This window comes from Sturnira hondurensis, unplaced genomic scaffold, assembly GCF_014824575.4.
Source record: "Sturnira hondurensis isolate 20B ecotype Veracruz unplaced genomic scaffold, ASM1482457v3 Scaffold0013931, whole genome shotgun sequence".
Taxonomy (NCBI): domain Eukaryota; kingdom Metazoa; phylum Chordata; class Mammalia; order Chiroptera; family Phyllostomidae; genus Sturnira; species Sturnira hondurensis.
The window spans coordinates 649,276-674,975 of record NW_028086562.1 but is presented as its reverse complement, the minus strand read 5'-3'; the positions used below and the strand labels follow the sequence as shown (position 1 = coordinate 674,975).

The 25,700-nt window shown below is 51.9% G+C and overlaps 1 protein-coding gene and 1 long non-coding RNA gene across 3 annotated transcripts; both read right to left on the bottom strand.

The window, feature by feature from the left end:
• Positions 1–8,263: 8,263 nt before the first annotated feature.
• On the bottom strand, positions 8,264–16,836 carry LOC118998124 (uncharacterized). The gene is made up of 3 exons (XR_005068810.1): positions 16,082–16,836; positions 9,686–9,690; positions 8,264–8,276 (listed from the first exon to the last, which is right to left on the bottom strand). It is a non-coding gene; the product is annotated as an uncharacterized LOC118998124 (long non-coding RNA).
• Positions 12,241–24,982, bottom strand: ERRFI1 (ERBB receptor feedback inhibitor 1). Of its 2 annotated transcripts, XR_005068809.1 has the most exons (5): positions 24,813–24,982; positions 15,565–15,742; positions 15,387–15,463; positions 12,686–14,345; positions 12,241–12,597 (listed from the first exon to the last, which is right to left on the bottom strand). XR_005068809.1 is itself a non-coding variant. In XM_037062040.1 (4 exons), exons 2-4 carry the CDS (start codon positions 15,684–15,686, stop codon positions 13,165–13,167), a joined length of 1,380 nt encoding a protein of 459 aa, XP_036917935.1. In that variant the 5' UTR covers positions 15,687–15,742; positions 24,813–24,982; the 3' UTR covers positions 12,606–13,164. The 2 variants fall into 2 exon arrangements, 1 of the variants encoding a protein (XP_036917935.1); XM_037062040.1 differs by lacking the exon at positions 12,241–12,597 and having other exon boundaries at positions 12,606–14,345.
• Between the last annotated feature and the right edge of the window lie 718 nt (positions 24,983–25,700).

Below are 25,700 nucleotides of genomic sequence, written 5' to 3'. Positions count from 1 at the left end.
CACACATTTCTAATTTCTCTGCCTTCTCACCACACTTGTTCTTTTCTTTTTTTTTTTAAATAGTAGCCACCCTCATTGTGAGGTGGTATCTCATTGTGGTTTTGATTTGAATTTCCCTAATTATTAGTGATGTTGAGCATCTTTTCATGTGCTTGTTGTCCATTCACACATCTTCTTTGGAGAAATGTCTATCTAGTCCTTTGTTAATGTTTAAATTGGGTGTAGTTTTCTTGTTGATATTAATGCATTTTTTAATTATTAAATAATTTTTAAAGACTTTATTTATTTATTTTTAGAGAAAGAAGAAGAGAGGGAGAAAGAACTGGAGAGAAACATCAATGTGTGGTTGCTTCTGGGGGGGCTTCTGCGCCCCCTACTGGGGACCTGGCCTGAAACCCAGGTTTGTGCCCTGACTGGGAATTGAACCAGCAACCCTTCGGTTTTCAGGCTGGCACTCAATCCACTGGTACATCCAAGGCTATAGTTGTTAAATATTTTTAAATGTTTTAGGGAATACATTTGTACATATATTTTTGGACAAGCGTGAATATTTTCAGAGAATTTTTTGGATCAAAGACCAGGCACACACTTTGTGCCTTTGACAGATAACATCACAGTTGCCTTCCAATTTGCCTGTTTCCCCCGTGCTCAAGAACTCGGATTATTATCCATCTTTTTATTTTAAAATCTCTATTGTGAGATAGCTTACCTATAGAAATCGGATGAAAATGCAGATGTGCAGTTTTAAATGAATGCCTGTGTACCCACCACCCGAGTTAGGGAGAGAAACTTTGCCAGTGCCCGACCAGTGGCCCTGGCAGGGGCCCCACCTCCTACCCCGAAGTAGCCCTTCTCATGGCTTCACTGCGGAGTCGCCCACGGTCCGGCCGCTTTACGCTCGGCGCACATTTGGGTCATTTCCAGTATTCGCATGCATACCCTCCGGACGCACATGTATAGGAGTTTCTCCAGGGTAGACACTTGGCAATGTCCCACTCACATCCCATGGTAGACAGGGGTCTTAACCACCATTGTTCCAGGGACCCCTTTGGCACGCTAGGGGAGCCTTCAGACACCTTAGAATAGCATTTTAAAATGCGTAAAATAAAATACATAGGATTATGAGGGAAACCAATTGCATTGTAATGCAGTTTTCAAAATATTTAAAAAACCAAATTTATGGTAAAGCAATATGTTGTTCTTCAGTTAAGTGGTAATATGTAGCAATCGGTCAGACAGCTGCCATCCTTTTGAAGTCCCGGTGACCATCAGTGGCATTTTGGGACATCGGCGACACATTTACTGTGGGAGGCAAACATCTGTATTCTCCTGGTGGAAGTCACAAGTACCACTGAGACTACTTGGGTTCGGACCCCCAAAGAAGGCAAAGCCGAGTCTGGGAGGAGGGATGGAAGATACAGGCGTGGGTCTTTCCCCCACTCAAGTTCACAGGCCCCCTCAGTAATCGCCACGCACCCCGGGTTAAGAACCCTGCTCTAGCAGAGGCTGTGCCATCTTCTGAGGGTCCCAGCCCAGGAGCAGGGAATAAGAATGGTGGATGTTGTGTGTCCTGACACACTCGCTCCTGTCCAACGTTTTAACTGTCGCCAGTGTGGGGACAACACTGAACCTCTCCTTCCCAATGGTACGGTCACTCCCTCTCATTCTGCCTTCCACACCTGTAACCGCCCCATCGAACCTCCACCCTGGGTCTTTGGTCCTGTGTCCGTGTGACCCATCCAGACCCATCGTCCAGTTCCTGAGTCTTTGGCTGTGCCCAGTCTGGCGGTCGGTACGTCCACTGACCGATTCGTTTTAATCAGCACATACACATTTTATCTTTAAATGTTTTATTCCTTCTCGAATCTGTTTGCTCTGCGCACATGTTCACTTGCTGACACACGCCGAGCACGAGGCTCACGTGTCCGTGGCCAGTGGTTCTAAAACTCGAGGTCCTGGCGGTGCTGCTCCCGCGTCCTGTGGTTCCTGCGGTTTTTGCTTGCGGTGCTTTGTCTCCTTGGGGGTTTTGTGTGTTTTGCTTGGGATGTGTTTATTTTCCTCAATTTTATTTATTTATTTATTTCTGTAGGAATCCTTTGAGGTTTGGGTTCTTCCGGAAAGGGTTTGCGTTTGCCCCCCAAAGGCCCTCCTCATGGGCCCTGTCATTCCCAGACGTGTGTGTGTTTGGTATCGGTTTCAGAGTTCAGCGCAGGAAATAGAAGTGGCTCAATGCGTCATCAGCAGGAAAGGATTTAAACTGGGGGATGAGGCGTCTATAAAATCACTGGAAGGACTGGAGGGGTGGGAATCAGGAAGTCTCCCTGGACTGTTGGGCTGGAGACCACACCTCCGTAGGTTTGACTCAGGCACCAGGAAGCTGGGATTAGGAGGCCACTAGTGCCACCGCGGCTGGGACACAGTGGCCATGTCTACCCACGCAGCTGCTGGTCAGACCCTGCACTGCCCAGTCCGGCCCAGCCACACAGTCTCACTCTCGTCCCCACGCCCTTGGTGGTCAGCAGCAGCCTCTGCCTCAGTGTGTTTACCGGAGCCCACGTAGGTCTGTGCAGGGGCAGGAGCGCCCTCATTGCTAGAACCTCGCTGCAAAAGAGCCTTGACAATGAACCTCTCACTTGACCCCAACGCAGCAGTTGGAGACATGTGCCAGCCCCGGTGATCGTGTACAGGACAGAACTGCCCGGCAGTCTCTCTCTCTCTGTGACCAAGTGGCCCTTGCTGGTCTTTTGTCAGCATTTGCTGGTGTGTTTTTCCCACCCCCTCAGTTTGAACCTGTGGGAGACACTATTCACCGGCTACTGGACACTCATCCAATTCCCTCGTATTCTTTTACTAGGGAGGCTGGGGTGGGCCGCCTCTCTTGCCAGGAGACAGCAATTTTGATTGATGAAACACAAGCAGAAGTCTCTGGGGAGCTCTGGGAAGGTTTTTGCTTTTCCTGGAAAAGGAAGCAATGTGATGAGGGTTGCTCCCTGCTCCCTCCCGCCTTCCATGCGGATGCAACACCTGGAGCCTTGGCAGCCATCCTGTGACTGTGAGGGAAAAGTTGAGAGAATTGCTGAAATACCAGCCTTGCAGCAGCTCCAGCCCTCCAGACTTCACGGGTTTTTTAATGTTAAATTTCTTCTCTTTACTTATCATCTGTTGGATTGCTCATTTTTTTTAAAGTTCCTTTTCTTTTTCTTCAAATGACTTTGAAGTTCTCCACCCAGTTTCTGCCGTGCCAACCGGGACCCTTTCCTGCTCTTTCCCTTTTTTGGGTTTGCAGTTTGAATGCCTTCTACTTCCTGGTCTTCATGTTCCTGTTATAATCCTTTCTTTGGCGGTATCCCACCTGCTTTTCATTCCCTACAACAAATTTTTTCTTTGGATGCAGCATTTTTCAGGTCTAAGACTTCCATTTGGTTCTCTTTTGTGGTTTCTCCATCACGTCCCCAAATTCCCTATGCCTCCATCTATTACAGCCATCTTCAGCCTGTGAAATCCTTCCCACACGTCAGAGTGGTTGCCAGTCCCCGCATCTGCCCTGTCTGTGGCTTTGCTTCTATCGACTGCTGTTTCCCTTGGTTACGGGGTCCGTTCTCCTGCGTGGCCGGCCTCACACGTTTTGGTCAGATACTTAACGTTATGGGTGGGACACCTCAGAACAATGGTTATGCTCGCCGTCCTCTGGAAAGTGGTGAAGTTTGTTCTAGAAGGCATTCGAGGCCCCACAGATGATGTAGTCCTGCGGGGGCTTGGTTCTTGGCTTTGCGGGGGCAGCTTATTTTACTTTTGCACTCAGTCTGGGTGGGGCCCTCCATTCTAAAACGTGGCCCCTCTGTGGGGTTAGTGAAAAGCCCACGAGGTTGACCAAGCATCTCTGACTTGGCCGGACTTGACTTCCGAACTCCGTGTCTGCACCAAGCAGCTGCTAGAATCTCTGCTCAGTGTTTTGGCCTCTGGTTGCCGCTTTCCCCTGGGCCCCTTGGAGGTGTGACCTGTACATGGACAGCTGAGGATTCCGCCAAGGATTTTAGGGTTATTTGCACGCAGACTTGGGGGCCTCCCCTTTCCAGGGCCTGCCCTACCTCAGCTCCCAGCTACTCGGGCAGCCCTGTCTTTTCAGCCCAATGAGATGGCCACGTTCTGTTTAAACCCGGTTTCTCATGTGCTGAGACAGTGAGGGAGGTGCCTGGTAAAGTTGGTGACTCGAGGACCTCTGCCAGCTTGTTTGCCTTCTTGGCAGGCAGTGGCCACTCTGCGGGACCCTCCCGTGGTTCTGCCCTGTCCTCCGTGTACCGTGTACTGGGCAGGATGGTTCTCCTGAACCGCCTCTACGCTGTCACCTGAAGTGGAACTTATCCTAAATCTTGAATGTATGCTTCGTGGCATTCAAGACCATCCACAACTAGTCAACTCTCTTCTCTCCTCCAAAAAGACCAAAACCTTAGTCTGCTTTCCCTTCCGTCCTCATTCTCTTCCTTCAGTTAATCCAGGGTCTTGGTTGTCTATTATTACCAACTTGTTACTTTGCATGAACAATTATGGAAACGTCACTCAGAGTTGCTGGTGGCTTCTCTGTTTGCCGCGGCCCACTGGGGACACCTCCTCCTCCTCCTCCTCCTCCTCAGAGTCTGTCTTGCTGTGTTGCAGTCCTTGAGAAGTTCTCAGAGAGCAAGTCTGGGAGGGACAGACTTTCTGAGGCTTGTATGCCTGAAACATTGGATTCTGACCTCTCACTCGGGTGCTCTTGATTGGGCCGAGTTCAAATTCACTTTTTTTTAGAACCTTGATGATAGGGCTCCGTCTTCTTCTGCGTCCCTTGTGGCTGGGGTTCATCCAATTCTTAACTTCTCTGCAGGCTGACTTTCTGCTGGTTCTTCTCTTTGGAAGGTTTTATTTACTTATTTATTTGTCCCTGGTGTTTCGAAGCTTTGGCAAATGTGTCTGGGCTGGTCCTGTTTCCAGGGAAGTCATTTGGCCTCAGAGGGTCCTTTTCCCGTGGAGATCTGTGTGTCCCCCAGAGCTGGACGCTCTCCTTCGGCCACATCTTGATTATTTCTTCGGCCGTCTGTCTGTCTACTCCAGCTCTAAGTGCTGTTTCCCTTTTCTTCACACTTGCTTCCCATTAGCTCTTCATTTTCCATGAAAGCCTGTGCTTGTCTCACGGGTGAAATACTCTGTGTAAGCTCTGAGGATTACTTGGACATGTATTTGTGGGACGTTTGCATGGGTGCTGGCCTCTGTTGATTGATTTGTGGTTTTCTTAATACTAATTTTCCTTAAGATTATAAAGTTTACGCTCATATTTGTGTTTCAAAATCCCTAATAGCTGGGGAGAGGAAGGGCCTGGCTTAGGGACAGAGCGAGCCAGGATGGGAGCCCTCCATGTCACCTAGAGATTTCGGGCCACTGGGGCCATGTCAAGCCACCAGGCTCTAGCCTGTAGGTGCGGACTCGGGGAGGCAGCTTGGCACAGGCAGACGCTGGGGTGGGGGAGGGGCTGGGACCCTAAATGTGGTTCTCCCTATAGCCACCGTGACCGCCGCCCCAGGCTCCGTCCTGATCCACCACCATAAGCACAGAGCTTTCTCGGAACTCCTGGAAGGGCCTCCACGGAAGACCTCCCCGGGACGCTGTTAGCCTTTTCCTCTGACTCCGTCTCTCCCCCCAGCCCCACCCATCTGCTCTGTGCCCGTTGTGAATTCCTAAAGTAGCCCCGTGTGCCAGTGGACATTTCTGTGTTTTTCTTGCAGATTTACCCCTAATTTCAGATCTCAGGACGTGCTGAGCAGGGAGGCAGGGCCTGCACACCCCGGGCCGTGTGTGGACCCGCGCTCCTTGCCTGTCAGCGGCGTTGCTGGCTGTGAACCGGAAACGGGGTCTGCCCTGCTCTGAGTCTCGCTGCCTGTCTCGAGTGAGGTTCAGAGTTTAAAGCAAAAAGACCTGCCAGCGCCAGGGTTGATGGCCAGAAAAGGGGTTGGGAACACCCCCTCCAGTTAGCCAATTTCAGAGGAAGGTGCGCCGGTGAAATTTGCACCTGCAACCCGTGGGGAGAAGTGAAATGTAAGTCCGGAAACACGTGAGCAGCCTTATTCTAAGCCAGCCCAGCGTGTGGCGGTAGACAGCGACGTCTGAATAACGTGGCCGAGCTTTATGTGCAACTCAGGGTGTGGCCTCTATGTATGATTCAGAAAGAATAACGTGAGTTTGTATCGGTGGACATGGGCATCTGGGTGCGGGTTAAGCAAGGACAGAGTCATACTGCATGCCGGGAGGATGGCAACGCCTCTTCTGGCCCATGGGCTGTTCAGAGGCAACTCTGTGTCCAGAAAACTGTCCTTGGGGATTACTGAACGCATAGAATCCTGAAGAGTACAGTTTAGCTCTGGCTGGTGGGGCTCAGTGCATTGAGCACCAGCCTATGAACCAAAAGGTCATCGGTTCGATTCCCAGTCAGGGCACGTGCCTGGGTTGCAGGCCAGGTCCTCAGTGGGGGGCATGTGAGAGGCAACTGGTCCATGTTTCTCTCACACATGGACGTTTCTCCTCCTGTCTTTCTCCCTTCCTTCCCCTCTTTCTGAAAATAAGTAAATTAGAAAAATACAGTTTCAGAAAAAATTACGTGGATACAAGTTGTCTACAGACTGACACTGCAGGTTTTATAGGAAAACATCTTAAAGGAGCATGTCCGTGCCATAAATCAATGTTTGAGATCCTTATCAAGGACCAGGTGACCTGTGACGATCTATTTATTATTGTTAAAGTCTGTGGGTTCTTGCAAAGGGAACGATTGAACTGATTCAGCATCCACTCAGCTTGGAAGGGGACACAAAGCGTAGCTTCAAAACCAAAACCAAAACCAGACCCTGGCTGCTGCCGTCATCAGCAGCGGCAGGCCCCGTGCCGAGCTGCCGCCCTCCTCGGCTGTCCCGCACGTCCCCTCTCGGGTCTGGGCCAGTGGCAGCGACCCCCCCGCCCCCCGCCCCCCGGCTCTGTGTGGGCGCTCTTTCCTTTGAATGACACCTCTTGGTTCTCAGGGTGGTTCTGCTGACCTCACCCATCCGTGTTCCTCTCCCTGGCAAGTGGCAAGTTCTTGATACCTGGTGGTGGTTATAGTTAGGCGCCCACAAGCAGGGTGAGTCCACCCAAGTTCCATCACCCCAGACACCTCGCAGTGCGGAGAAAACACGGCAGTGGCCTGGGGACCAGCGCCGTCCGTTTCCCCGCTCCCCACTTTGCTGAGGGGCCGAGCAGTGCTCTGCTGTGTAAGTCGGGGGCAGGTGGGAAGTTGAGACGAAACAGTGAAAGAGGCAGGGCTTGGAACATCGATGGGAAGATAAAGCTGTGGCAATGCTTTGAGCAGAAAGAACAGCCTGGGTAAATGGACTCCTGTTGTCTTTGGAATGTGGTTATTACAACTTGTATGGCTGTGACGCACGGACTCGGCGCCTCCCCCACCGGGTGTGCGGGCAGTGAGAACCGAGCCCGAGCTGGCTTCACAGTTCTGGAGCATGTGAGCCGGCCGCCTGGGCTCCGGCAGGTTCCAGACGTGTAATTAGAGGCTCCCGGCCCGGGTGATGCGCAGACAAGTCTTATCACGCGTCCGGGCTGCTGTGGTTGCACAGCTCCCTCTGCCGCGCTGCTGATCTGGGCCCAGGCCTGGCTGAGCCAGAGAACTGTCCAAAGCTGCTGCTGCTCAGCCAAGAACTTCCATTGATTACTCAACAGAAAGCCATGCACGAGGACACTGGCTCTCGCAAGAACACCGGGACTTGGCACACTGTACATGCAGCTTCCTGCGTGCCATGCCCGAGGCAGCGCAGCTCAGGCCAGAAAGACACTCATTAGCCTTACACAAGAAGGGAGTGTCCACGGGCCATGCAGTCCCGGGGGCGGCACCGGGCCGGCCCCGCCCACTGGCAAATGAAATCTGCACCAAGCGTGTGATTAAGATGTTTGACGTGGGTCCAGAGTTATTTCTGGGGAATGAAGGTGGTGCCTGTGACAGCGTCAAGGGACTGACACTCTCTCCCAAGGACTGGCCCCTCCCCTGGCCTTTTTACTGGGTGTCCTCTCGGAGACTGTTTCAGTGAACTGGCTACAGACTGACTTGCTGGGGGTGCCCAGCAGTTTTCTGGCATCACAGATTGAGGGGCGACGGCTCGGTGGTCAGACAGCGGCACTTCTAGGCAGGTGGACACCAGTCCTTGGAAGTGTCCTCCCCGGGCTTCCTGGTGCCTCTGCCCGTCCCCAGGCCACACCCCATGGCCCCCCTGCCAGGCAGTGTACCAAGGGCCATTCAGGTGGCAGTGGGGTTTCCTCAGGGAAATACATCTCCACCACACGCTGGCCCCTGAGCTCTGAGACCGTGAAGCTTGAGCTGACCTTGTTTAAACACACGTTGTGAGTGGTTGTCTGGGTCTTAGGTGGAAGTGCCTTCAAGTTGGCCCTTAAAATTGGCTAACTGGAGATGTTCCCAACCCCTCTTCAAGTGCAAAGAAAGCACGAGAAGTCACACCCCCCAACTTCCCTGGACACGCCTCCCATGCTCCCTTAGCCACAGGAGCGAACGGCGAGGCCAGCTTAGGGCCCACCGGAGTCTTCTGCCCTCTGCTCCCCTCCTCTCTCAGCTCTCCCCCAAGGAATTCCCAAAACCACTCTTAAAGGTTGTGATTCCCGTGTGGAGCGGAAAAGGGCCAGAACATTTGTCAAATGGTCTGGTCCACAAAAGCAAAACAAAACCCGTCTGAGTGGGTTTGAGTTTGAACCAAGCATTTTCCTAAGGACGAGAACACCGCGAGCTCTAGTCCTGGTTTGGAAATTCGTTCACCTCCTGCCTGGTCACGTTGGTGAGGATGTGAAACCTGCAGGTTGTGGAGGCCTGCAGGCCTCTGCGGGAAGTGCCCCTCTCGAGTCCTCGGTTTGAAGTGCTCTTTCCCAGGGCCAAGGCAGATGAGTCGCACAGAAAGTCGTGGCAGATCAAAGTTAACATCACGTTACCTCCTCGGCTGCCGTGACCGTGACGTATTGCACGGCACCGTATTTTTAAAGCTTTATTGGCTTTGCACAAAATGCCTAACAATGCCAACATTCATTTGGAAATTTAAAAGTCAGACCCAAGTCCGTTTTGCTAGTGACTGTTTCCAGATGAAACACTCTGTGTGTTGTGACAACGTGTGTCTCCTCGTTTAATAACGGGGCTGTAATTCTGGGAGGTGTCACCAGTGGGGGAGTCTCGGCAATGGCACAGGGGACCTCTCTGTGCTGTTTTTTAAACTCCTTGGGAGCCTATTGTTTCAAAATAAAAAGTAAAAAAAATAGTACATGCAATAATCATGCTAGGAGCTTATTTTTTAGGAAAAAGGCTCCGTATACCCTAAAACTATAAATTATGTGGTGAAATTAAGAACTAAAGTAACAGTAGCTTGATATCTATTTTGATCATTGAACCAGTAGACAAACGGACATAGTTCTATTTTCTTTAGCTGTGTAACCCTCTAGAAGAATCTGTGGGCCTCTTTTTCGGAATGGGGCCCCTGGCAGTGGAGAAACATCCTCTTAAAGACAGTTCTTTCCATAGCCCTAGTGAAGACTCCCTGGAGACCTAGAGAGACATAATCGATGTGTAAGGAGGTTACACCCCCGTCGGCACACGGAATGCCATGCTACATGGGTGACGCACACTGACTGTTGCAGCCTGGGAAGACTTAACATTTAATATCATCCAAATTTGGAGTTGACTTACAAAGGCGTCCCCTTGACCATAGCTTCTGCTTTCTGCCATGAAAGTTCCTAACAGTAGAGCCCGTGGGTTTGTAGGGTATTGCGTCCTGCTCTGGCGTGGTCCCGCGTGGCTGGGGCAGGGAGGGTCCGGGAGCTCAGGGGGCCCTTCCCCCGGGACACGAGAGTCAAGACTGGAGCCTCCTGTTCCCCGATTTGAGGACTACACTGTTTCTAGGTGATGCCTGACAATGCGGGGCACCACGTGGCAGGGCACCACGTGGCAGCCCCCCTGCCCCCGGCTTCCCCAGTGGCACAGCCAAGCCCATGCCGGGAGGGCGCTTTAAAGCGCAGCGTGTTTGGGGTGCTGGCTGAGGACTGGGCTGGTCAACACTGTCACGGACAGGGCCTCAGCACATGGCATTAGCCTGGCAGCAAAAATTAGCCTGACCAGGAAACACTAGGAAGATGTATGTTCTCCTAAGTTCAAGGGAAATTCCCAAGGTAAGGGGGAAGCAAATACGGAGCTGTAACTACTTCATAGCTTCCACCACAGTGCAAAGGGAAAGCAGTAGAGGACGACAAAAGGTAAAAAAATGTGGGGTGCTGATGAAGTGGTGGGAAGGCCACACTCGGCCGTTTGGAGGGCCGGGCACCGCTCCGCCTGGCTCTGGGGCCACGTGGGCTGGCCCGTGTCCTGCCCAAGGTCGCCCGCCCGGTTTCCGCCACCGAGTGTGTTTCGGAGGAGACAGCTTCTCCCCATCCCCACTGCCCAATACTCAGCTGAGTCAGGACAGCTCTGTGCGGAAGGCTCCTTCAGCTTCCCTCCAGTGTTTTCCAAACAGCCCCATCACCTTCTAAAGGCAAATTAGATCACACCAGCCCCTACACAGAGGAGCCCACCTACTGCTGCCATGGCAACGGCCTCTCACTGGTCTCCCTGCTGCTTCTCCCCATCATTCACCCCCCCACCTTCCGTATAGACTCCAGCCTTCAACTCTTACACCTCAGAGAGGGACGGCCCCTTTGTCACTGTCACTGCTCATTCCTTTGTACCATTCACTATGCATTGTACCTGTGGACTATTTTCAATGCCATCAGCACAAGGACGTGCCTCCTCCCCTGGGGCCCAGCGTGTGGTTGGCATTCCACAGACATCTGCAGAGCAAGCTCCCCAGGCCCCTCCGCATCTGGGCCAGGCCAGAAGCCACACCCGAGTTTCAGGGTGATGCGAGGGGCGGGTGACCCCACAGTCCACTGTGTAGTTACCGTGGCTCCTTTGCAGTTGTCACCAACAATGTGCTGTCGTAGGTATCACCCCTCCCCCATCTTACCAATGAGGAGACTGAGGCACCTGTTTCCACGTCTACCTACCGCACAGGAGAGGTGCGCTTGAATTTCCAGCGCAGACCTTTGGTCCTCGAGTCCTCACTTGGGACCTGGAGGGTTCTAGCACCTGCAGGCGCGCCGTTAAGGTCCAGGAGGGCCCCACCTCCCCCGCTTCACCGGGGAGCCGGGGAGCCCAGGGGGCCTGGGAGCCTGGGGAGTGTGGGGAGCAGGCAGAGTGAGGGCAAAGGTGTTTGCACACCCACCCAGCCTTGCAGTCTCCATCTGCACCCGCAGCTGCCGGGGGCCACCCTTTCCATGATGCTGGGACAAGCTGGGACCCTCGGTGGCCTCTCTGGGACTGAGTCATCCTGACCTAGTCCCGAATCTCAGACACGAGTCACCAAGTCCACCAGAGCTGGTTTCTCCCATTCCTGCCCCTCGAAGGGGCCACCCCTCCCCAAAGACACCTGTTTGGATAGTAGTGTGGCATCAAGTCAAGTTCACTTTCTCATGAAAGGTAAACACAAACAGCTAATTTTCACTGTGCACTTGTATACCATTTAAATACAACGTGCTCATATTATTTGTCACTTTAGGGAATGACAGTAAGTTTCAAGTGTGCATTAAACTAAAAATCTCCCCGGGTGCTTAAAAATGGTGATGTCAGATTGCTGGAGATAGAAAATTTGGTGAGAGTTCAGGCAAGAGACATTACTAACGGTATCATAAATAAGTATTATAACTTTATTAAAATGAAAAGACAATATTCAAAATAATGCAACAAAAAAATGAATAAACTCCTTTGTCCAATACTGTACACATAATGCAGAAATCAGTGCATTTTTCTAAAGCATGTTTTAACCTTCATTTAGTTCAGACTAAAATATAGCTTTAAATAGCTCAAATAATCACTCAGCAGCTTAAACCGTAAACAGCCCGTTTAACTGTTGCGAGACCGCCGCAGCGGCGCGCCTGCATGAGCGAGCGCCTGCTGTGTGCCTGACTACGCAGGACTCAGCGTCCAAGCCGTGGCAGTGGGAGCAGAGCTGTGTGTCTCGGCGAGCGAAGCGGAGCAGCCAGCCGTGGGGGTGAAAAGCAGAAAGATGCTGCTGATGTGACCTCTGGTAGTAAGACATATATTGCGCCCTTGGTCAGAAGGGTTTTACTTAAAAAACAATCCTCAGGGAATACTGAGTAGGAACCTGCAACACAAGGCCAGCTTGTGTTGGATTTGTTTATTAAGTCTTAAAAACAAACAAACAAACAAAAAAAACAAAGGACAAAAACCCCGCCACACACCCCTGCACTGTAACTCTCAGTCGCATAGCTAAGTGTTTCCTTATTGCGTAAAAGCCGCGTCCCGAGCCCTGGTGGACAGTCTGCCGCTCGAGTCCCCTGCGTCCCACCGTTCCCGCGAGGCACGTGCGACCACAGGTCGCTTTGGCAGGTGGAACGAAGCAGGAGTTGTGAGGAAGATGCCGTCTTATCTCCTCATTGCCCAAGGAAGGACACGTACAGGTGAGAATGCAGGTGCCAAACACACTGCTGGCCCTGCCCTCAGCGACGCAGGACGGGAAGCCTGGAGCACGCGAGACTTCTCAGCTGGGTGGGCACAGCCACAGCGAGCACACACACCCCGCGCCCCAAGAAAAGACTGCTGGCAAACATAAACAAAATATAACAGACCGAAGAGCCAGAAATCTGCAAACTTACTACTAAGCAAAAATAATTTTTATGGTTCCGATTTAAATACTGTGGTTTCTTCTATGTGCTCAGTTCTCGGTCTGTCCGGAGTCCCCCTCCAGCGCGAGTTCTCACGTCCTGAATACATGTTACTCTTAGGGAGTCACCAGCTGGCTGACCTGCCACTTGGTCTAGGCTGCGCCACGAGCGCACGTGACGCCCCGCCCCGCCGCGTCTCGGCGCGCGGACAGACTCCCTCCTGCGCTGGCAAGCCGGGTCCCCAGCACAACAGCACCTCTCAGCCTCTCTCTCCAGAGTTCAGCAGTTTGTTCCGCAGCCTGGAACGCCTTCCTGTGAACCGCGGGCAGGCTGGGAACTGGCTTAAGGGCTCCCTGCTCCCTGGAACCTCCGCCGGACCCCAGCCGGCGCCTAGGGCGAGACCACGTAGGCCGAGTGCTTCCGCTTCCCGTGGCCGCCCGGGTCCGCTCTGGGCATCGGGTCCAGCCTTTCTGCGGCTGGGCCGACACCGCCCTCGGCAGGTAAGGGCTGCACCCGCGTGCTCGCGTTTGCCTCTTCCGCTTCCCTAAAAAACTTTTCATATTTGTCCAGGTACGGCGGTCTCTCAGGTAGTAGGTAATAGTGTGTGGAGCTAACCTTCCTCCCATTCTCAATGATGGGCAGGATGCAGGGAACCCTACTGGCAGACCCTTCACTGTTCTGTCTTTGCAGAGCTTTGCTGCTGACGTACTTGGGGTCGGGGGCAAAGCTCTGGGTGGGGGGCATGACCCCGTTGAGGTAAGACGGAAGGCTTTTAGGGCTCGGCGTGCGGGAGTTGCTCCTAGACAGAGGTTCTCTCGGTGGCACTTTGGGAGGCCTGTCCTCGTCGCTGTAGGTGCTGGAAGTCACCTCGGCTGACCACCTTCTGTAATCTGGCTTCATGGGCCTGGGAGGTATGGGGACCCTGGGGGGGACCTCAGGTTTGTCTTCATCGGAGTTTGGAGAAGCTCTGTGTGCGTAGCTGTGTGCCTTTACAGCTGGCTTGTTAAAGGATCCAGCTGGTCCCGAATGCGACCTTCTTAACCTTCGGTGGCTCTGAGGTGGAGGGGGGTCTGGGCGCTGCCCCCCTGCGTTTTGGTCAGATGCCTGGCTGAGATCCACCACAGAGACGGTCGGGGTGTCGAAATAGGCATAGTTGATCTGGCCACACCCACGGAAGCTCCGCCTGCCGGGGACTCTGTAGGCGAACTCAGAAGGTGTGCAGTCTTCCAAAAGCAGGTCTGTGTCGGAGCAGGTGAAAAACTCCACCTCACAGTCTGTGTCGTCCAGAGGGTGGCCTTCCGAGATGGGCAGCGGGGGGAGGGGCCTGCAGCCCCGCTCCAGCGCCTGGTAGGGGAAAGGGGACGGGCTGTTCTTCATGGGTGTCAGAGGGGGGGTGGGAGCACACCCTCCGTTTACTGAGAGTTTCTTAAAACTACCTACAACTTGATCTTCGTCATGGGGTCCCAAGTTTTCACTTGTAGGAAGAGTAAGAGGGGGCAGGGTGGACTTCTGAGAGGCGCCCCGCTCTGCAAGGCGGTGGCCGATGGTCGGAGCAGATGTCACGGAGCGCCCTGGAAAGAATGGGAAGGTGAATAAAGGACCAGCAGGGCCCTCCCCTGCGTGAGGACAGCCCGGCTGCCTGGGCTCCCAGGACTGCTGCCTGGACGGCAGCCGCCATCACCCTGAGAACACCCGTGCAACCACCACGGGTGTAATTAGAGCCCGGAGATTGTTAGCGCACAGGATCTGGTTCAAAGAACAAATTATCTCCTCTATCTCCTCTGGACATGTGCACGGCACACACCCACACCTCTCTGGCAGGTTTTGTGACGTGTGCAAAATTTGCAGAAGATGAACAGCATGTAATTTACATGAATACCACAGTATGGCAGCCCAGTCACTTACGAGCTGCGACCATTCCCAGTGTGCAGGGCCTGCATGAGATAAGATGAAGCCCTTGCAGTTTGAGCCAGGGTGGTATTGGAGTGAGTGGACTTGCCTGCAAAAATCTAAGGCATGTGATGTCCACGTTACAAGGACTACATGGTGTCTAACATGCCTTTCTAATGTTTTTTTTAATAAAGATTTTATTTATTTATCTTTAGAAGGGAAGGGAAGGAGAGAAGGAGAGAAATATCAATGTATGGTTGCCTCTCGTGTGTCCCCTGCTGGGAACTGGCCTGCAACCCAGGCATGTGCCCTGACTGGGAATCGAACTGCGATCGTGTGGTTCGCAGGCTCGCGTGCTCAATCCACTGAGCTACACCAACCAGGGCCCTTTCTAAGGTTTTATCAACATTTTTACTCCTTGATCACTTTCAAACAGGCATTCGATGTGAGTTAAGAAAGATGAGCGGTCCCACCCAAAGATTCTGAAAGTTTCGTGTGTATCACAACTGGGACCAGAACTTAATTCTTGAACTTCCACAGGTAGATCTAGTTGGGAATCAGTGACTTGGATCAGGACGACAGTCCTGGAAGAACAGGCTGTCTTCCGAGTGTGTTGCCACTAGGGGTCAGACTGTTGGAGGAGCTTGGGTCGTGTCCTCCTTTTAAAAGGCAGTGCCAGGGGACAAGCGAATGGCAAACACCAGGATCCACAGGACACATACCAAGAGATGTCAGGTGCGCCTGAGCAGTAGACTTCAGACTGTAGGCCATGGTTATTGGGTCAATGTTTAAAAAGTTACTGAAATAAAACAAAGACATCTTGGTCAGAAACAGGTAGCAATCACTCTCGTTTTCTTCTCACGCCCCAAGACAGTCCACGGCATCGTGTCTCACACTCACTTTTCAAACCCCCTGCGACTGCCCCAGCAGGTGCTCAGGTTCCCCATGGTCTGCCCATCGTGCAGAAGTCCAGTTTTCAAGGGGACTCGAATCTCCTGGGCAGCCACTCCTGCGGTTGACATCGTGCTCACACTCGGACCCTAGGGCTCTGTCTCAGTCAGCCAGCAGCTGTTGGTCCCTAGGGGGCAGAGAGGGACGAGAGGATGCAGGGACAATTCAGAAATTGTCTAACAATGGCTAACACTAGAGAATTTCTGGGATGCTGAACAGAAAAACTGACAGACTTTTTGCTTAATTCTGACATTTTTACACTCATTCGTACTTCTTGTGAGAGTACTGAAATGTAGACATTAAAAGTAATTTTTCCCCCAAAGTCCTGATCCAAGATTTGCAACGTTTTGAGCAAAGTGAGAAATAACCTGTGGCCAGGGAGAGTGGACCCCCTGACGCCAGGGCCCACAGCTGACAACAGCCCCTGCTGGCCGCGTCTGACCGCCCACACCGTGGCCCCTGCCACGGGGCTCCTATTCCTGAGAGCCCGTCGCCTCCCGAAGACCACAGACTCTACAACTGGCACCTCGGGAGCCCACAGCCAATATCCATCGGATTCTGCGTTTCAGGGTTGGCCTCAGGAAGACAATTCTCCGGTCATTACTTGTTCAAGAATAAAGGAATATAGGAAGGTACCAATTTCCATTATCCTGTAAAAATCCAGTTCTGCAAGGTGACTGGCTTTGGTGGCAGCCCGGGACAGCTTCCTCTTCCCTTTCAGAGACAGAAAGGTGCGTTCTTCACATTTTCCTGCCGACATGCCGGCTGCTAGGCATGGGGGTCAGGGACAGGGAAGCGCCCTCTCCTTGACCTACTAATCCTCAACTTTAGGAGCCCCCCCCCATCAGTGGGTATGTCCCGGAGTCCCCAGAGCCTCTTTTTAATTTCACTTTTATTCGCCATTAGAGCATCAGTGCTCATGTTAATTAGCATCGATGTCAGGCTTAGAACACGTTTAGGACATAATTTGTCAACCACATGTGTAACAGTGACCCCTTTTCAGGTGTGTGAACAGACTTTGTACACTTTCTCATTCTCACCAAATGTATGTGAGCTGGTGTGCAGAGGACAGAGGTGAGGGCAGGGGAGCACAGGTTATTTTTTTGTTTTAGGAACAAATCTGTCACCTCCTATGAGCCTGTGAGCTCAGAGAAGAGGCGTGTGCTGAGCCCCCGGAGCACCGGCAGGGCTGCAGGGAGTGGACCTGCACCCACAGGGTTGGGCCGGGAGGAGGGAGCGCTCGTCTGAGGACGGTCCACGCAGTTCCACGCAGATCACAGGCGAGCTCACAGGCGAGCGCAGTGGGGCCCCTGGGGCCCCGCCCCCACCCGTCTGCAGGCCGGCAGCGCCCCTGTGCCCGCCTCCGGTTGCCATCTACCAAGCTTTCCACAGACTGGCACGCCTCGGCCGCCTCTGCGGGCCCGCCCGCCTCAGTTCTAAGCTTACGTTTCCGGGGTCCCTTAAAATCATTTACATGTTCTAGAAAAAGTTTTTTTTATTCATTGTTTCCATCACCTACTTGTTAGCTTTCTTAAGAAAAAAATTTTTTTAGTCTGAAAAGAATTGTGTTCATGGAGCCAGCTCACTTCTGACCACAATAGTGTCTTTGTGTATTCATAGAAGGTGACCTGCCTCTCCATTTCAATGGGGAATTGTGAATGGGCGCGTTATGAAACCGTCGCAACTTCCTACTTGCTTGCACGGGAGAAGCGAGCAGGGCAGCACGAGTTTGTGTTCTCTTCTTGCGGAAAACTGACTGCAGACTTGGAGGGCAACCCGCCTCGGGCTTGGAAACAAACCTGCGCGTGTGTGCCTCCGACGGCAGGTAAACTGAGGTGACAGAGCCACCCGAAAGCTTTAAGCCACTTGCAGAAGTCTGAGTATTCACCGCCTGCTCCTGGGGTGGGGGCGGGGCTCGACCCACTGGCCGGCCTCAGGTTGAAAGGAACCAATGTTAATTAATCAATCCAGGCAGTGTGGTACACACCAGGGTCTAAATAACCTTAGGCATAATAACTTTTCTAAAATTTATGAACTAATCTTTCATCTTTTAAGTGTGTTAAAAATGCCGTTAAATTCCAATCCCTGATGTGAACTACTTTTTCTTGTTAAACATCACATGAATGTTTTTTCCTTCAAGGGGGAAAAAATACTCTTTAAAACCACGTTCCTCGAGGTGGTCCTTTTAGATCCTTCCACGGCCCCGGCCCCGCCCAGTTTCGACCCACCTCTCGGCGGCAGCGGCACAGACAGCCCTGAATCTTGACCCCAGCCCTGGCTCAGGCTTCCACACAGCATTTCCCATTGTCTGGCAGTTGTCTTTGAACTCGGGGGGGTCCTCTGGCACTCCCAGCACCCTACCCCCCTTCCCAAACCAGGCGAGGGTCTGGGGGGGCCACACTGTCTAGAGGCGCCACTTTAAACCTGAGCTGCAGCCCACAGGGCTCGGTGACAGAGCTCCACGGCCTCCCAGGCCCCCTTCGTCTGCGCGCCGCTATGGTCAGCGGTGCTGACCGCAGCTGAAGTGAAGACCTGTCACTGCGCAACACCTTCTGACCCAGAGCGCCCGGGTCTGGCACTGGGGCCGCCACGACAAGGCCCCATCTGCCCAAGTCAGGCCCTTGCTTCTCTCTCCCCCTCATCTGTCAGCTTCCCCTGGAGGGCCAGCTCCTAGCCCACCCGTCCAGGAGTGCGCGGAGCAGAGCCAGCGGTCCCAGTGGCTTTGTGCAGTGCCGCCTTAGCTTCCCATCCTCCAAACCTTCTAGGACAGGGCCTGGTTTTCCCTGGAAGGCCTGGTGTCACTCATTTCTAATAGCTGCTAAATGGACATTGTGAAAAGGTGCATCTCATTTTTTTAAAAAAAGTAACTACGTGAAAGACTCACATGTAATGTAAACCAGCGAAGAACTAAGGGAAAAAGCAAAGGACTGTAAGGAATACATTTAGGGTATGGAGCAGCCGATTTCCCTCAAATTCATCCCCCAAATCTAAAGTGGACAGTCTGCAGACCGGGTAAAAATTGTAAACCTAAACGGTTAACAGTGTGGCCTTCTGAATGGGTTTCTCTGGCTGTGTATTCACTTAAGGCAGTCAGGGCCGTGCTGCACCTCCCTTGCTCTCACACATTATTTCTTCTGGATTATAAGGCGTCTACTGTATTTCTGCTGCTAAAAAACCCAACAAGACACAAAAGCTACACCAGTAAGCACACTGCATGTTCTTTATTAAGGTGAACCACAGGCCTTAACCTGGAGGACAGCCTCTTTGAACCTGAAAAAACCGGGCTACCTTAAGACAATAACCTAGATCTGCTCACCTGGCCACCGGGTCCCATTAATAAATCTCAGGAGCAGCCCACAGTGGGGGAGGGGCACATTTTTGTCACTCCACTCATCCAGTTCTGCCCAGTGCTTCCTTATTTAAAAGTGTGATGTAATTTCCTTCTTTCAATCTGGTTTTAGAACCTGATTTCTGTTTATTCAGGGTGATAAATGGTCTTTTCAGCCGCATTTAACAATCACCTACAGAACTGTTCCCAGACCCAAGGACATATAAGGTAATTAATTACATTTAGGGGCAAAATGTGTAAAAAGAAACTGACTTAGGAACGTGACACATCCCATGATTTTAGATCCTCCCAGATCAGCCTACACCTGCGTGTTTCTGTCTTTCCCTTGAAAATCTCTAAGATAATCACCTTTGGAAAACCCCCACACAACCCCACCGTTTTTACTGGGAGGCGTGTCTAAACCACTAGCAGCCAGGCCCTTCGACACACCGGACGTTCAGCTGACCTCTTTTACAGAATCGCAGCCTTTATTAATAATATGACAAAGTGCACTGATCTGATGTTTATCAGTGTTTGCGAAAGCTGTTATTTACTAAGAGCAAAAGACTTCAAAATCAAGGCCTCAACCCAGGGTTTCTTCCCAGGGTTTTTAATAGGGCTGTAATTTGGGGAAGAGGAGAGAGGAGCAAGCAAGTTATTGATATTTCCTTTGCTGCATCCTGCCACTGGGAAGAATACAAACAGCCTTCACATGAAAAGCACAGTGACTTTTAGCCCTGGCTGGTGTGGCTCAGTGGATTGAGTGCTGGCCTGTGAACCTAAAGGTTGCCAGTTCAATTCCCAGCCAGGGCACATGTCTGGGTTGCCGGCCAGGTCTCTAGTAAGGGGCACGCGAGAGGCAACTGATGGGTGTTTCTCTCCCTCCCTTCCCCTCTCTCTAAAAATAAATAAAATCTTTAAAAAAATAAAAACACAGGTGACTTTTTAAAAGCTTACACTGTGTCAATAGAACATAAGTAAAATAGTCGTGAATGAGTCCAAGCTGAGCTTGGTGGTTTTGGTAAAGATGGAAGTGTAGCTGGACCCAGGGCAGACGACACTTGTCCCCAACACACCGGGTGCGTGATGACCCATGTGGGTAGACGCGGCAACAAGGAAAGTGACTTATCTTCAGACTGTCAAAATCAAAACTAAGTGACATGATCTCTTAAATCATTCAGAATCTTTTCTTGCCGAGTATTAAGAAATGGCAAGCTAACAAAACCTATCCGTTCAACTACCACAATAGCCTTTTGGTTCGGTTGGTCTCTGACCCCACAGACCTGGTCCTTTGTCCTTTTCCGCAGAACGCTCTAATCAGGGGCAGCACACAGAGGGTGGAAAAACATTACTCCTTTCAGACATGTGTGTAGTAGTTCTAATTGTAAGACATGTGTAAATTCTACTCTAATTTTAATGACAACAAGCATGGTGGTCTAATGATGGGAAGCGTATCTTCAAAACTTCAAATTTACTTAATGAGCACTTAAGTCACCCAGAGGGTAGCTCTAAGTTGTTATAATGAACTCAGACCAGTAAAAATAACAACTAATCCACTGGACGCTTCCCTGACAGGCACTGTTCTAAGTGCTTTATTTATACACTAACGTACTGAACCCTCAGCAACCCCAGGGACATGCGTTACTATTACCACCCTCATTTCCAGGTGAGGAACTAGAGGCAGAGGTCAGCACCTTACTGGGTCAAGGTCAAGTCTGCAGAGGGTATGGCAAGCAGTAGAGCAAGACTTAATCCAGGGAGCCTAGTATCAAAGCCCCCCTACCACGCGTGCCACCTCTTCAAGCCGCCTGGCAGTGAAGCCAGGATGAGCTCTGACCCCGACAATGCTCAAGTTGTCGGGTGGTACAGACGGGCTTTGCTGGGGATTTGTGGCTTGGGGATCATTTTTCTTGGGTAACCCTTAGCCTGCAGAAGTTCTTGTTTTACTTCAACTCCTTCAGATTCTCCGATAAAAGTGATTAGTTGCAGATTTGCCCTTTTTATTCTCTAAAAAGGAATTATGTTTATATTCTTCAATTGCTTCAAACAATTCTTTTGAAGCCCTCAATCTTTAATGATACACCAATGCCCCCCCCCGCCCCCACATCCATTGCAGCACCCTGTTTGACACAACTTTGCAGGTCAGCCTTTACCCGCGAAAGGGGTTAGTGACCCCCCACCCCAGGCCTCCTTTGCTAGTGTATGAGCTCACGGCCTGGGTCTCAGGGCCGGGTCCACAGTGGAGCGCTGTGGGCTTTCCATAACCGGGTATCTTGTATTTGCAAAGCACTCCACAAATCACAAAGCACTTTCTAACACATTATCTCACTTGATCCCCACGGCATCCCTGTGAGAAGAGGCAGGGATTATAACCTCCATTTCAGAGACAGGAGGAAATGAAGTGGCACCTTCCTGTTAGCGCTTCTGCCTCAGACAGACAGACGGATGGACACGGCGTTCTCCCCACTACACTCACTGCCTCTCCTTTTCCCAGCCGCTTCCCTCTCGGGCGACCGCCCCGTTTTCCCTCCCCACATTCTTGTTTATAAATGGGGGAACTGATGCAAAGGATGGCTATGTGAAATGCTGGGGATAAAAAATACTCAATTTGTGGTGTTTAGCTCACAAATTCTTAGAGGGCAAGGATGAAGTCCTTTCACGAAGTTATCGGGTGCTTACTCTGGACTAGATACGATGCTGGGCGCAAGAGACGCAGCTGCCTCCTGCTAAAGCCTCAGTCTAGTGGCGAGAGCTACAGTGGTCAAAGCCGCCATTTCAGGTCACGGTCACCTCCAACAGGTGGCTAGGGAAGGCCTCTCTCAGGCGACTTTTTATATAAAAATCCTCATGTAAAAGGATGGAAAGGCGACAGCCACAGAGTTAGGAGAACACGCCACACACACAGGGCGTAATACTCCTTCAGACAACCTATCTAGTTGTTTCCCAGTCTGTGGGTCTTTTTAATAAGAGTTATTGGACACTACCTTCTCTTTTTTCCTTTTTAATTTTTTAAAAAAGATTTTATTTATTTACTTTTAGAGAGAGGGGAAGGGAGGGAGAAAGACAGGGAGAGAAGCATCAGTGTGCGGTTGCATCTCACGTGCCCCCTACCAGGACCTGGCCTGCAACTCAGGCATGTGCCCTCGCGGGGAATGGAACCAGCGACCCTTTGGTTCACAGGCGGGTGCTCAATCCACTGAGCCACACCAGCCAGGGCCGTCCTAACTCTTATCTTCCTATGGTTCCCTCTGTTACGCTGTAATGTCCTGTTGAACTGCAGCACACTTTGGAGCTGAAAAGGCCTAATCCATATAGCCGGGGACCCATATTTTAAAAGTGTATACATTGGCCTTTCAGTAATTGCCCAATTTTACAGTATGAGGCAGTGATTTTCAACCAGTGTGCGGCAAGAATTTTTAAAACATTCAATACCTGACTGTTTAGTCAGGGGCACTGACCTCTTTCCCCTTAGACTGTCCAATTTTTTAAAAATTGACAATAGCCAACACAGCACTAGTGGTCAGATGTGAATGAATCAAAATTATACCTATTTTTGGGGTCAGATTGGCAAAAGTAGACTTTTGGTGTGCGACAGAATTTTAGTACTTAGTTTATATGTGTCGTGAGATGGAAATGTTGAAAACTGCTGGTATTAGGACTTGAATTAAAGTATCAACAGTGACTCTAACTCACAGAATCTTTTGTTTCCTTTCTGAAGTTCGAGGCCAACACTAACTTTTCCCTACCTCCAGACTAACTTCTCTGTTAAACTTCACAGTCAGAGCCCCGAAACTCCCGTTTTCTCTGCCTTCACAAAGCTGTGTGTATCCCCGAGGACACTGTCCAGATGCCGCGACTGCATTTTGTTTACCTAGTGCGTTATTCATTAGCTTCTATAAAGCAAGGCCACACTCGAGCACCAGCGGACGCCACAGAACCCCGATGATGAAGGAGCCATTCCAATGTATTTAGATTGCGAGAGAGTGGTTTCTCTGGTAGAGGGAGCCTACGACATTCAAATTCCTGGAATGAACCCTGGCACCACCTCCTCCCTCCTCTGCTCGCCTTTCTAAAGCAACCTGATGGCATGCAGACATTCAGGTCAGTTTCAAGCATGTTCGATTGTACCTGTCATTTAGCAACTGCTTTTAAAAGCTACCATCAATATCAGCAGAAAGGAAGTATTATCTGGTTCAGATGCCAAGAAGCAGGAGTCTTCATACAAAAATTCAAGTCTACGGTATATTAAATCTCACAGAAAGACTGATCAGAATCTTTTGGGAGCTGGAAGTAGTATAAACAATTCATTCAAACAGTAATTTTGCCTACTATTTCCTAACAGTCATTAAAAAACAGATTTGCTTTGCAGCCCTTATCAGTGACTGCTCCAATCCTGCTGAGCTTTAAAATGTAAAATCTGCTTTTGTGCAATTATTTATCAATCATTAACTCTGTGCAAGAGTGCATAAGACAGGAGCAGAGTTCCTGCCCTTAAGGGGTTTACAATCTAGTCCTTGTTAGTTTATAAATGGTTTGTTCAAGACCTCCCTCACCTATTAGTGTATATCCGATGGAGCACAGCTGAAAACAGACCTGTGTGAAGGGGGGATGACTGTGTGCTAAAGTCCACGCTAAAACCTGTATGTATTCTCTTTAAAAAAAAAGAGCTCAGTCGATAACATACTCATAACAATCAGAGTCAGCATGTTAACAAACCAACTTTTATTTTGGTCTTACCAAAATCTGGTCATTCCCTGAAACAGGCACCTAGCCAGTCTTTGATCCATTTAAATACACTTCACTTAAAACCGTGTAATTACAGACATTAAAAAAAAGGAGTTTTTTAAAAGGCAAGACTAGGTATGCTGAACATAGGTGTTTCAGTCTCAACAAACACATGGCTACTGCATTCTTACAGATCTGCAAAACTTAAAACTTTGCAGAACACTCGTCCTCAAGGAAAAAAAAAGCGTTTTAACCTCACCTTCCTTCACCCCTGACAGTTGCCTAGAAACCAGTCCTGCCCTACCTGTGTTGCAGGTGTACCTAAAGTCACCAACACATCTCTTTTAAAGCTACAGTCTCTATTCTGACTGCACTTAAGTTTATGACTAACAATCTATTCATATTTTTTATCAGGTAAGAGACTGGTTTCTTTCAAGCAATGACGAAACCCTAATAAAGACTTAGCAAGCACCATACAGCACCAATCATGGCTAAGGAGTCATCTCATTTGCACTAAGACTATGATATATACATAAATACACACGTACACCGGGAAATACCCAAGAGCGTTCCCGTTTAGAACAGAGAATTCTGCAGTTCCTTCCCTAGAGAAGCAGTATTTAGGACGCTCAGAGCAGAATCACGTTCCTAGGAGAGGAAGAGAGCACGGAGCTACGGGATGAATTACGGAAAACCGACTGTAGAGGACCATGGTCACCAAGACTGAGCAGGGGACCGCGCGCGGGCAGCGATCGCCCACCGCGGCTGTCAGGACAGGGTTGATGGGCACCCGGTGCGCGCCAGGAGACGGCAGCTCCATTGTGGACAAGCAGAGCGCGCGACGCCGCCGCCAGCAGCGGACGCAGGACCCGGTTCGCCGCTCCGAAGCCCCGTGCCCTCCGCAGCAGTCTCAGGGCCGAGGCGCGTCCCGGGGCCCGGTGTGCGGCCGGTGAGGCTGGGGCGCCCCCAGGCCCGGCCGCGACGCCCCGGCCGGCCCTCCCTCCGCTCGTCCGTCCCGCGGAGACTCCGCGTCGGGCGACCCTCTCCGCGCCCCGGGACCCGCCCAGCGTCGGAAGCCGCCAGCAGCCCACAGCGGCGGGGGCGCAGCGCCGCCCTCCCCACCCATAGCCCGCAGGCCCCTTACCCCGCGGAGCCGCGGCTGCCCCACGGCGCCCTCCCGCGCATGTCCGTCCCGGCTGGCTCAGCGCCGCGGGCTCCGGGGGCCCGGACACCGCGCAGGCGCCTGGCCGATCGCAGCGGCTCTCCCGGTTCGCACTCTCTTCTCGCACTCGGCCGCGGTCGCCCGGTCGCCGCCGCCTGCTTTTATAGCCAGTGGGCGGTGCGTGACGTCACGGATCCGCCCCCTGCCCTGGGGCAGCCAATCCCGGCCGCCGGCCCCTTAAAGGGGCAACGCGGCGCGCGCGCGCGTGTCGGGGTCCACCGGCGTCGCGCGGCCTGCGTGGAAGCCGCCTTTGTCTCCCCTAGGGAGGTGCATCTGGCTGGCGGCGGCCTCGCGTCTCAGCTCTGCGGACCCGAGCGGGCGCCGCCGAACGCGGGAACACCTACGGGCTCTAAGAAGAGTGGGGGCAGCCCGGCTCCGGCTGCGGTTCCTGCCTCACCCCAAGGCGGCGCTGCGCCTCGCGCGGAGTTTCCCATCATTTCCAGCCGCGGGGACGGTTTTTGCGTGCTTTCCCCTGTCCGAGGGCGCCGCCCCGCTCTCTAGGATGCCCACAGGCCGCAGCGTGGGAGGGTCAGCGAGGGCCAGGTGTGGCACAGTGTGGGACAGTGTGGGGCAGCAAGGGTCAACGAGGGACAGACCGGGATGTTGTGGGACAGCGTGGGACAGAAAGAGACTGTGGGAGAGCAGGGTCACCTGGGACAACGAGTGACAGCGTGGTATACAAGGGACGGAGTAGGACAGTGTAGGGCAGCATGGGACAGTGGGAGAGCAAGGGACAGTGAGGGGGGGCGTGGGACCTAGAGGACCCCTGCAATGAGAGACAGTGTGGGGTACAATGAGCGGTGTGGGACA

Coding starts and splice junctions, on each gene's coding strand:
- ERRFI1 (XM_037062040.1), bottom strand. CDS start 15,686: ATGTCAACCGCAGGAGTGGCTGCCCAGGAGATTCGAGTCCCCTTGAAA. Junction 15,464..15,564: donor AGTCGCAGGGGGTTTGAAAA/GTGAGTGTGAGA, acceptor GTTTTATTTCAG/TAACTTTTTAAACATTGACC. Junction 14,346..15,386: donor GGCGCACCTGACATCTCTTG/GTATGTGTCCTG, acceptor CATTCTTTCCAG/GGCGCTCCGTGACATCTGCT.